Source organism: Silurus meridionalis, chromosome 2 (assembly GCF_014805685.1).
Source record: "Silurus meridionalis isolate SWU-2019-XX chromosome 2, ASM1480568v1, whole genome shotgun sequence".
Classification (NCBI taxonomy): domain Eukaryota; kingdom Metazoa; phylum Chordata; class Actinopteri; order Siluriformes; family Siluridae; genus Silurus; species Silurus meridionalis.
This window is the reverse complement of record NC_060885.1, coordinates 15808460-15820882: the sequence shown is the minus strand read 5'-3', so window position 1 is coordinate 15820882 and position 12423 is coordinate 15808460. Positions and strand designations below refer to the sequence as shown.

The 12423-nt window shown below is 40.4% G+C and overlaps 1 protein-coding gene across 12 annotated transcripts in view; it reads left to right on the top strand.

Annotated features, from left to right (window-relative positions):
• The first annotated feature begins 881 nt into the window (after nucleotides 1-881).
• LOC124398782 (regulating synaptic membrane exocytosis protein 1-like) overlaps nucleotides 882-12423 on the top strand; it is a 62845-nt gene continuing 51303 nt past the window's right edge. For 5 of the 12 annotated variants that reach the window (XM_046869142.1, XM_046869154.1, XM_046869179.1 and 2 more), the window contains exons 1-2: nucleotides 882-1440; nucleotides 1940-2014. In XM_046869142.1, coding sequence (XP_046725098.1) covers nucleotides 1271-1440; nucleotides 1940-2014 — 245 coding nt within the window. In that variant the 5' untranslated portion in view covers nucleotides 882-1270. The remainder of the gene's footprint in view (nucleotides 1441-1939; nucleotides 2015-12423) is intronic. The other 7 variants (XM_046869197.1, XM_046869189.1, XM_046869208.1 and 4 more) reach the window with 6 other exon arrangements.

Here is a 12423-nt window from a genome sequence, read left to right as displayed (position 1 = left end):
GCAAAATTTGAGTGTTTTAAGAAACCTTGAAATGTGCCATCATGATGGATGGATGATGGAAGTTTTATTACCAGCTATTTAGTCAATTCAACTTTTTAATTAATTATTAATTAATTAAAATTCAATGCAAGTCAGTTTTATTTGTATAGCGCTTTTAGATTAAGGACATTGTCTCAAAGCAGATTTACAGAGATAGAAGTTGCAATATATGAATTTATAAGTTTTAAAGTATATGGGTATATTTAATGAACCAGGGGCGAACTGAGGCAAGTAATAACTAAAACTAAAATGTAACGAGGAGGAAATCTTCAGAGCAGCCATACTTAATAGAGAACCATCCTCATGTCCAACACTGAAGATGTTTTTAGAGAGACATATACAGTATATTCAGGCGAATATTCATTTCTTCAGCGCATTTGTATTAAAATACAGTGTCTTTTCCCACGCTCCGATTTAATACATTTTAGCACAGATTCATTTATTCACATGCAGCAATTTTCCAGATCGAATGAACATTTATAATGTGTATTTTATTAAACACATTGTCATAAATCCACCCCTGTCTTCTCTCATTGTCAGAGTAAAAACCTGCAGTATGCTGTTCTCACTGATGCTTTTTTTGTGACTGTCTTTACGTTCACGAATGACGCTCGTGGCTACTTATAGGCCGGCTGGCGCTCTCGTGCACGCGGGCGTAGGGGAGCGCGAGGCTGTCGGATAGGAGGCGCGTCACGGGCGCGCTCTGATTGGAGACCGGCGACGAGAGGCGGCGCGCGCGCGCGACGAGCTCCATTCTCAAATGAGTGCGCGCGCGTCTCCGTGCGGAGGATGCGCGCGCCCGAGGGGCTGCGGTCCCATTGACTGTTCGGTCTCCTTAACAGCGGCGGCATCGGCACAGACACAGGCACGGGCACAGGCACGGGCACGGGCTTCCCCATCCAAGTCGACAGAGCCTCACGGTCAGCCCAGCATCAGCATCATCTCGAGGCGGAGAATAAAGACAACGCTCCCTTTGTCGAGTAGCATCCTCTGGAGGAGATATGGGCTACCGATAACCGGCGGGAGGGAGGGCGGCCAGAGGGTGGTGGGAGACCGAGAAGAGAGAACAAACTGTTATAGGAAGGAAAGCACCGACCGCTTCCGCCCCGCCAAAATGAAAGGGTTGCAACGCTTGCGTGAGCCGCCGATGCACACGGGGACAATGTCGTGATTCACCGACTTTAGCAGCTTTCGCAAAGCAAACACGAGTCCGCCAAGGAACGGGGAAAACATGTCGGCCTCGGTGGGGCCCCGCGGCGGCCCTCGCCCACCCACTGCGCCGCCCTCGATGCCCGAGCTGCCGGACCTCAGCCACCTCACGGAGGAGGAGAGGAAGATTATCATGGCTGTGATGGTTCGGCAACGGGAGGAGGAGGCCAAGGAGCAGCAGGCCATGATCAAGTAAGACCTGATCGCTTGCTTCCATCCACTGCAGGGGAAAAAACCCTTTAGGATCTCATAGGTTTAGTACGAGAAAGGATACGGGACCTAGTTTAAGCGTGTGTGTTTATCGTTTGCTACACACATCCCATAAAAGGCACATGCACCTGCGCTGCACCGTGTGTATACGGACGTGTGGGTGTATGTGTGTGTAAGTGTGTATCCGCGCGCGCCTGAGTGAGAAGAGCAGCTGTGACATGTGACACAAGTGACATGTTCTTATTCATAAGAAGTGCACCAGTCTATTTTTAGAGGTCATACTCCAGAAATAAAGGAGCTATGAATGAATGTCTGTCTAGTTATTAAAAGGCAAAACGATTTTTGTTGGAGCACAACACTCCTTTAAAATAATGACTTCATTACAAGATCTCCTCCAATGCTTGAACATGCTCGGACATGTTAAAAAGCTTCAGCGCTAAAAGCTTTATTGTGACTGCCCATATACGGTTTTATTTTTCAGAGAAGAGAAGCCCATACAAGCAAAAACGGTGAACCTAGTTGGGAACAGGAAACCTCCACAGCAGAACGACATCAGGTAAACACATCATTCAGACATATTTAGTGGTAATTAAAGCTTTCAGTCTGAAGGTCTTTGCTGCACTTACTGTGTAAAATAATCTCTTTTTTGTCTGTTACATAAGACTAGTGATTGCACCTCTAATACATTTGCTCTTAAAATAAGTTTGTTGAGGTGCTGAAGTTATTCACGTGTTTTTTTTGTCAGCTGATACTTTCTGTAAGAATTTTAGCCAAAGGCTTGTTTCTAAGTGTTTCCAAATGCATGCTTGATTTCAGTGACATAATTTGGGTAAACTGTTCTGGCCCATATCTGTATATCTACAGTTTATATTGTTCCAGTTGGAAGAAATCTAACTAAGCTGTGAAATCTTGAGACGAGGGTGCCATCTTAATTTGCCATCTTTTGCCAGCAAGAATGGCTGGGTATGGAGTGTCAGCGCTCTTATGCGTCACGCCTGCTGGAATCCCTCTCAAGATCTTGTTCAGATATTATTCATCACACCAAGTGACTCAGCTTGCGTGTGCTTCCACTTTTTCCGCCTTTGTTTTTAAAGTTGATGCCCTGCTGTAATCTTGTCGATAGAGGGTCTGTGCTGTGATTAAGAAGCTTGTCACATTTACATTCTTCTGTCCTGGAAACACAGAAAACGATTACCGGGTCCTGCAGCTGTGCTATAGAAGCCCATGAGAGTAATATTTATGCCACATTAAAATATTTATGTGTCGGCATTGCCCTGGTTTTCTGCTGTTCACCAGATTGCGAGAGCTGCAACACAGTACAGACGACGATTAACATAATTCTTTCTTCCTGTAACTGTGAGTGTCATAGGATTGTGGATTCTAGACTTTAGAATTATAAGAAAAATGGCATCTTCATAGTGCCCCTGGATGTGGTCCTTTCTAGTGTCACCAAATAACCACCAGAGCTACAGCAATGTGAGTTTGAGAAATGTTTTTTTATAGACATTTAAATAATGTAATTCACCTCCAGGATTAGTGTCAATATGGCCATCAGTACAGATGGAAAAGACAAGAGCTTATTATCTAGTTAAGAGTCTTTATGAATATGGATTTCATTAACCATAATGTTTTCGCTGAAGGTGTAGAAATTTCCTCTGGCCATTTGGTGTTTAGATCTTGAGTGAGTCACTTGCTTTAAGTCAAAGACCAAGCCATATACCTGGGCTTAATATAATCCACATTGTAGATCTCCATTCTTCTGTTGGTGTGTGCTGGAGCAACACTGACACAAATCCTGCAAGAAAAGGGAGGAATACATGAATAGCGAAATAGATAAAGCAACAAGAAAATCATGCGGTGGAGGCTTTCAATAGCTTCACACTCCATACATTAGCACCCACAGGAGGATGAGCCTCAGGAAGCCATTTGTTCCCACACACCAGCAGGGCCTACAGCTCTGAGTGTGAGCTCTTGGTTTGGCATGTGCAACAGTCAGAGTTCTAATACTCCAGCTGCAAAGGCTCACTCTCTGGCTCTCTTTTGTGCATCGTTACATCGGAGAAAGCTCTAACTTGGATGAAGAAAAATTCAGATTACTCCACATAATGCAGCTCAAAGCATTAGCCAATATCATTGGGTCTTTGGTAAACCACTGCATGGAGTGCATTGCATTTGGCCACATTCCCACAGACTAGTGATTCAGAATATTGCTGGAGCATGTCATATAAATCAAAGAAAGTGTTCACAATGTTGCCAATGTAAGTGTCTCAAATTTAAAGACATAACTGAGGACAGGGAAGGAAACTGGCTATATAACAATTCTTCTATAACCAGGTGAATAGGGAATAAGGTATTGCATGCTCAAACATTTTTGTAAAACCCTTGTAAGTGCAGAGATGCTGAGTTACACAAAAAGCACATAACTCTACACTACTAAAGTAGCAGTCAGTACAGTTAACAGCAGTTTCCTGCTTTCTGGCTGAGTGGTTGTTAGATTTCCTTTTAGTTACACTGAAAAAGTTCACAAACATCACCAGTCCACAATGCTCTTTTAACTTAACAAGAAGCTAACACACATGCAGTAACCGTATTTATACCAATGAGCCAAAACATTGCTTCAAAAATGAAGCAAATAATTGATTATATTGTTACAACAGCACATGTCACGGACTGGGATCTATTAGATGGTAAGCAAACAGTTTTGTAGTCGCCATGTTGGATATAGCAGAAATGTGCAGGCGTGAAAACCTGAGCGACTTTGACAGCAGCTAAATTGTTACGGTCGCATAACAGGGTCGAAAAGATTTTGAAACTGCAAGGATTTTGTGTTGCCGACGGTCACTAGTGCTGAGTACCTACCTACAGTGGTGCATGTAGGTTTAAACTATGGTTTAAACTATGACCCAGAGACATTTGAATTATTATATGAGGTGAGAAATGTCATACCCTGCTGTTTATAGGGCTGTGAATACTCAGAATGGTCAGTGGATGAATCCCGTTCTCTTTTACATCACACGATGGCTGGGTAACTAGGTGCCATTTGCATGGAAATTAATAGCAGCATTAATGGGAGTGTGATTCCTTTTCACAATGTTTGGTTCAGAAATGTAATGTCCAAACATTCACATGAATGCTACCTAGCTAAACATTACTGTAGACCAGGCACACCTCTTCATGGCAATGGCTTTTCCTGATGGCTGTTGCATCCTGACACACTTGATGACAGGAACACAATGAAGAGTTCAGGTTGTTGTCCTGGTCTTTAAATTTTCTTGATTGAGTATCAGATATGTGGGATGTGTGAGAACAAATTTGTCTCACGGTTACTCCACCCGTGTAAGCGTCTCAGGTGAGACATTACAGCAAATTTAAAAAGTCAACAGATGTATTGTTCACTAAATGTCAAATATATATGTCAAATCTATATTGTCCTCAAAAAATGGAAAATGTACATTACTTATTACAGTTAGCTGATTTGCATGTTGTTAGCATAAGACAAATACGGTGGCAGCCATGTTTTTTTTTGCAACCTTTATTAGAAGTGTACATTGCTTTATATTTGTTTTTGGGTAACTCAAGTATACTAGTGGAAGTAGTGCAACATCCTCCTGTTCTCCATGCATTCTTCTAAAAGTGTTTGTGATACATTAACATGCCAATAGAACCCCAGTTTGTAAATGTACTACTTGGAAGTGTGTGTGCGGCGTGCGTGCGTGCGTGTGTGTGCTTGTATGAAAGACCCATGCTTTCTCACAGCAAGATAAGATGAGAATCCATCTGTTCCTGCAGTTAGTTAGCTATTGTAACAGAACACACACAAGCACACAGACGCACACAAATGCACACACACACACACACACACACACACACACACAAAATAGTCCTACATTCTTTGTGGGGAAGTGTGATAAAATAATAATCATAATTATATGTCTTTACCTAAAAGCTACATATTGATGAAAAGACAATCAATAACATACACAGTACCAGTTATGGACAGTAAGGAGGTAAATGTAATTTGTTACTGTACTTAAGTAGGTTATTTGCGTATCTGTACTTTACTGAAGTATTTCTATTTGGGGAGACTTTTACTTCACTACAGTTTAAAGTCAAATATTCTACTTTTTACTCAACTACATTTAGCAAAATCAGTATTGATTTATTGATTTATTGATTTATTTATGAGTTGATAAAAAGCTTGCTGTGGTATTTGACCATTCTATAGTAGGAGGAATGTGTAAGGTATTATGAAATTCTGCAAATATCATCATTGTAAATATTATACACAATATCAGACAATTATATTTTTTCTCTTGAAATGCCATGGTTTTAATTAGCAAAGACTTCAGTCAGTTAAACAGTCAGCCAGTGAAGTGTGGTATCAGCACCTGCTGCTTCACACACTCACTCTTTCTCTCCAACGGTGAATGGTGTCTTTGTGTGTGTGTGTGTGTGTGTGTGTGTGTGTGTGTGTGTGTGTGTGTGTGTGTGTAAGAGAGCATTTCAGATTGTTCTGTAGGTAGTGTTCCTTCACATCTCCTCTTTTCTCCCAAATGGTGTCAATTTACTTAAGCAGAGTCATGCGTCATGAGCTAGACTTAAAGCTGGACATTCTGGGCTTCAAGCCCGTTTTATAATTCTGGAAAGCTTTAAAAGTTTCTGTCTCTCAAGCCTAGTGCTTATTATATCTCTCAGACGAGACACATTGTTTTGAGCATGTATGGGCATGTGAGCATGCGAAAAGAGCCCAATGGAAACTAGTGTAACCAGTTGCAGTATAAAAGGTGATGCTGTGGTATAGGTGAGGCAGCTCTGTAATGAGAAAAGAGTTGCAATAAGGGAAGACTTATATGAGTTAGAGAGATGGAGAGGCCTCAGGTCTGTCACATCTATTTATGGATGTTTTGTACAGTGCACAGTGCTAAGTGTGATAAACACACATTTACAGCATGTCCAAACGGCTTGGCTTTGGTCCGCTCCCTCGGATCGATGTGCATCCTACTTCTTCATTTTTCTTTTACGCTTTTCCCTTGTTCCCCTGAGTCCTCTCCATCGTGAGAAAGATCCTTCACTGAGGCACGGGATTGTGTCAGACAGGCAGAGATTTACAGGCGGTCAGAGCTGTTTCAGTATTGATGAGTGTCCTTTCCTACTCTCACATAACTCTTATACTCTACTTTACCTGTAGTGATCAACCAGACACTTGCTAGCAGATAGACAAACTCACAAACATTATTAAACAAAAATAAATTAAATAAAATGTGACACATGTACGTAAACAAATACTAGCAGTATTTAACACACATTTAACAAAATGACATTGTTGCCTAGTTTGCCCCAAAAGTATATTCTAAACATCTAAACCCAAAAAGTATACTCATGAGCAGTTTTGCCTTTGTTTATATATTTAATGTATTTTTTTTTAATGCAGCTAAATTCAGGATTTTGTACATTTACACAAGTAAATATTTTAAAGCTGTAATGCATCTTTTAGAAAAGTATATCTTAGATGGACTTTTGCACCTTATTATTGCTTTATTGTTCAACTGTTATTGTTCAACAGTCCAAACTTCAAAGTACATCAACACGGCATTCAGTAATCATCTTTGCTATTACACATTCAGCCACTAGTCACTATCAGTGGAATACAATCATAATAAAAGCACATGGAAATTAAACAATTGTCCTACTTATTCAAACCATTTTATATGTTGCCAGAAATGATCCCATGTTTTCTTCATTTTTCCCTCACTATGCCGTCTCCCAACATGCTCTCGTACAAAGCAAATTCAATCATCCCATCAATCCATTCGTTCAAGTCTGGGGTTTTGGGGCATTTTCAATTGCGTAAAATCATCCTGGCAGCTGTAATACAACCAGTCTTAAATAAACACATTCTTTGCTATGTTGGGTACCACTGATTTATCTCCCAGAAGGCATAGTCGTGGTTCCACAGGTATGTAAGATCCCATCCATTCTTGCATTAATCCCAGGATTTTACACCTAAATGGGTGAACTAAGGAACATTCCCAAATTATATGCAAATAAGTACCCTCTTCTTCTTTACATTTCCATCTTAGATTATTTCCAGCTATACCTGTTCTGTAAAGCCTAGTTGGTGTATAATAATATCTATGTACTACAGTGGAACCCGCTTATGTCGATGTCCTAGGGGGTCGCCAAAAAGCATCGAGGTAACCGATGATCGAGATAAACGAAAATCAAAATGGCGGCAATATATTAACGTGCTTGAAATTTCTTTATGTACACGATGTGCGTTAATAAATGAGAATGTGCATGCACATGTTTTTGAAGGGTTTTTTTTACACAACAGCATTGCCGCGATTTGTTCGATGAAGGCATGCTATAAAAATACACACAGTACATGTTTATCTGTCAGGAATCCACCTGCCACGCCCCCTTCGGCCCCCTTCAGCGTGTCAGGTGCTTTCTCGGCCGCTTTCTCTAAAGCTCCGCTTCAATCGCGCACATATGGTGCTCGTTTAGCATCATCACCAGCTCCTATTTGAACTTCCACACTCTCACTGTCCGTTATTGTTGGTATATGTTGGTTCACGGCGGTCGTTGTTATCGCGCATGCGTAGCCCGGTATGTGTCTTCCCACCGGCACTCTCTCAACGGCTGCGCTTTTCTTCCCAAAGCGCGCGCGCCCTACTAACACTACGAACACTAGCACTAACTAACAGCAGAGATTCACCAGTATACAATACAACACCTGTAGCAGCTGTAAGACTTGATTTTTCCGCCACTTCCGCGAGTTCTTCTGCGGCTGCACCGAGATAACCGACGTTAAATGGCAAATTTTTTCCCCCCTTGTGCTCGAGATATTAGGGTTCAGCGACATAAAAAAAGTCGACGTAACCGATAAAAAATGCTTAGAAAAAGCAACAATTTGGCGGTTCCACTTCAAAATCGTCGACTTAATAGGGTTGTTGAGGTAACCGAGGGCGAGATAAGCGGATTCCACTGTACTTTGTAATGAATAAATCTCCCTCTAGCCTTCCTTATGTTCTTACCCAGATTAGATATGATGTACAGCCAATCGTTTTCATTGATATTTCTACCCACAAGTCCTTTTGTCAAATGGTTTTCAGGTTCTAACAGGTATCTGCATTTACATTAAGCATTGATTTGTAACACATAGAAGCAGTCTGAACTACATGTGGCAACTGAAGATAGTTATAAACAGTGTTATCACTTGTATTAGATTTGCTCTTGGCACAGTGTCTAATCTGCAGATATTTCCAAAGATTTCTAGACCCCCAATATTATATATTTTTTACCAATTCAGAGTATGACATAAAAATTAAATTTTTATACAGATCACCAATTACAGTTACCCCTTTAAGATGCAATTGTTCCCAAAACACACTTGCTTTACCTATGCAAATTTCAGGATTCCTCAGCATTGTCAGTGGATTTGAGTCCCATTCAGCTCCAGAGCATTGTAAAAGAACGTTGATGAAATGGTGAGGCCAGTTTCTGTTCTATCTTGATTCAGTCCAACTCAGAATCTGTCTTGTCCCAATGCTTAGCCATCTTAGCCATTTCAAAAGAAAGATTATACAATCTCACATCAGGTAATCCAAGGTCCTTGTCCCTTGGGAAAGTCAGTTTACTCATCTTAATTCTCTGTCTTTTTCCTTCCCATAAAAAGTTCTTGATAATTTTGTCATACCTTTTAAAGATAGGGTCTGGAATGTTTACAGGTATCATCATGGATATATAATTGAACCGTGGAGCAATAACCATTTTGACAATATTTACTTTACCCCACAAAGAGAGTTTTAGCTGTTCCCACTTGTCCACAGTTTATCTTTGACAGCAGTGGTTCATAATTCAACATCATTATATCCTCCAGGTTCTGTGTTAGTTTAACCCCAAGGTATGCCAAACCTTTTGGAATCCATTTAAAACCGAATTGGGTCACTGTATGGAAGTGACATGTTCTAGATATTGGCATAACCTCAGATTTCTCCCAATTTATTTCGTATCCTGACACTCTTGAATATAATTGAATAACACTCACTAATGAAGGTAGAGATTTGAGAGGATCATGAGATAACAACAAAATATCATCCGCATATAACATTAACTTGTGCTCTATCCCCTCCCCATTACTCCCATAATGTTTGGGTCTGCCCTGATCATAATGGCCAAAGGCTCTAAAACCATTGTGAATAATAACGGGGACAGTGGGCATCCCTGACGAGTACCTCTTGAAATTGTAAAAAATGAGGAAGTCATGCCATTTTTCATCACTGCTGCTCTAGGATTCTTATATAATAATCTAACCCAGGACCTATATATATATATATATATATATATATATATATATATATATATATATATATATATATATATATGACCAAACCCGAAATTTGACAGGGCTGCGGCCAAAAAGCCCCATTCCATCCTGTTGAAAGCCTTTTCGGCATCCAAGGATATAGACGCGATCGAGGTGTTTTCTGAAGAATTTAGCCTCAATGTGACTACTTCCAAATTTGAGATGCGGCCTTCCACTTCGTCCATCATTTTTTGGATTGCATTCACAGAGGTTTAAGGTCGGTAACAACCTCTTTGATTGACAACACATCCGTCGCTACTCCTTGTAATGTAGAGCTCATTTTGCTTATTTCAGATAATATGTTTTCCATCCTTGAACCTTGTTCAGTCGGCTGGGGTGATGGCGACTCTTTTGCTGGCGAAGCCTGGTCGTCATGTGGCTCGTCGTTGTTCCCTTGAAATATTTAGATGTGGACATCGACTCTTCCTTGGTGGTCCCACGTGACTTCTATTATTGCTTTATTGTATACTTCATTCTACCAGCATATAGCATAAGAATTAGTGGAAGTAACTGAGAGAGCTGCTGAGTTATGAGCAATGTTTGAGCTGATGAGTGTGAGAGAGACCTTCACAATAGTGGCGGGTAGAGATATGCACACAGAGGGAGGGTTGTGGGAGATATTAAGCGTGTCAGAGGTACTCCCAGAGCCTTCCAGCAAATTGTTTAATGATCAGGCATTTTGCACTGGCTTCCCAGGGATTCTCATTTTAAGGAAGTACTCGATTTGACATTCTGGAATGCCCAATCATGTACACACTCACAATATGCATCGAAACTGTAGATTGGGGAATACTGGATTGGGCAGGAAGCAGTAATATGAATGAATATATAAATAGATGTTGATTTGAAGTTTCTATGTTGCATTGACTCAGCTTCCAAAGTGCCATTCGTGTTTACGGCATTGTTAAGTCCTCACTCTGCACAAGCAATAGGAAACTCTAGCTTTGATGTCTAAAGACTCTCTCTCTCTGCAAGCCTTGCATGTGTTTCATGGCCTATCTGGTCCTGTGGATTGGCGTTTTGCCTTCTGGGATGGTTTGGGTGACAACCACACACTAGCTGGAGGAGATGGGAAGCACAGTGTGCTTAAGGGGTGTATCCATGGTGCCGTCAACCGAGGAAGAGCTCCCAAAGCCCATGTCTGTGTGGCATGTTTTTTAATTCTCTATGGAGTTTGTATTTCTTTGGACTGATGCCTTTGTTTTTCATCTCAGCATTATTGTATTCTTTCCTGGGAGGTCTATTATCACTCCAGGGCCTAAGGGACAGGGTGTCAGTTATCATGTAAACATACTGCACACCTTGCTTTAATGGATATAAGGGCTGTTAATAAGCTCAGGGTTTATATTTTGATTAAGGAGTCATTTAAAATGACATCCGATCAAGAAATATGTATGTGATTTATAAAGTAGATACCTGGGACAAGAATCGCATGATAATAACAAACAAGCAGAAAAGTAGAAGATCATCACAGAAAGGAGAACTGCTAACACACACACACACACACACACACACACACACACACACACACACACACACACAGTGGAGGATAAAGCCCCCGCCCAGCAGAGCTGAAATCTTCGTCATTTTTCGCTCTCCACCTACAACGCCTCTCTTTCACAGAGTATTTTTAGTGCTGGCTGGATGTGTTAAGACGTCTCTGATTTAAAATCCCACTTGTGCAGCTACATAAGCCTGTGTATCTTGATCAGAGCCAGATTGAAAAGCCTGGCAGGCTGAACTACACAGTGGACATTGATGTCATAAAATGTCATGAGTTTCTTTATCTGGCTAATGCCATTCATGCCAGTTTACTTCGACGGCCTCCTCTAGACAGAATCCCACTTTTTTTTTTAATTACAAATAATAGAAACATTGGTCCTCCTTGGCATGTTCAAAGTTTAGGATGTTTTTATATGATACTTTCAAAAAACATTGTCCTATGCTTGTTTTAGTAGCTCTTTTTTTGGATGCTGTTTGTTTATGAATGTGCTCTCTGCTTTCCAGGAACAGGTGTATTTATATTCAGATCATGTGACACTTTGCACACAGGGCAAATCTGTTCAACTAATTATGTGACTTCTGGTGGAACAGTAAGTGCCAGTTGTACGAGGGCTAATTTAGGAATTTAACACTGACAGGAATCAATACTTATTCAGTCTAAAAATTTGGCATTTTATTTGCAAATAATCTTAGTACTGGCTCTTATGAGTAGATTTGTAAATCCTAATAAGCTCCAGTTCCACAACAAAATGTGAAACACGAATACGTATATAATATATAAAGCAATGCTATTGGGGTATTTGTAATGCGTTAGTGGACTTAATAGTGTATTAACAGGGTGCTTGTAGTATATTTGTGCACTTACTGTAATGCTATGAGATCTTGAAACATTTTAAAAATCTTTAAGAGAAAACAGAAAAACAAATATAACAGTTGATGCTAATATGATGAGTTGACTAATGTTTAAAATTTTGTGATACGTGTAATATTTGTAAGTTGAATTATTTACAGAATACATTCTTTTCATACTAATACCATGGAAATATACTAAAAACAGTTTTGAGCTGCTTCATGAGGCTGCTTCATGATACTAC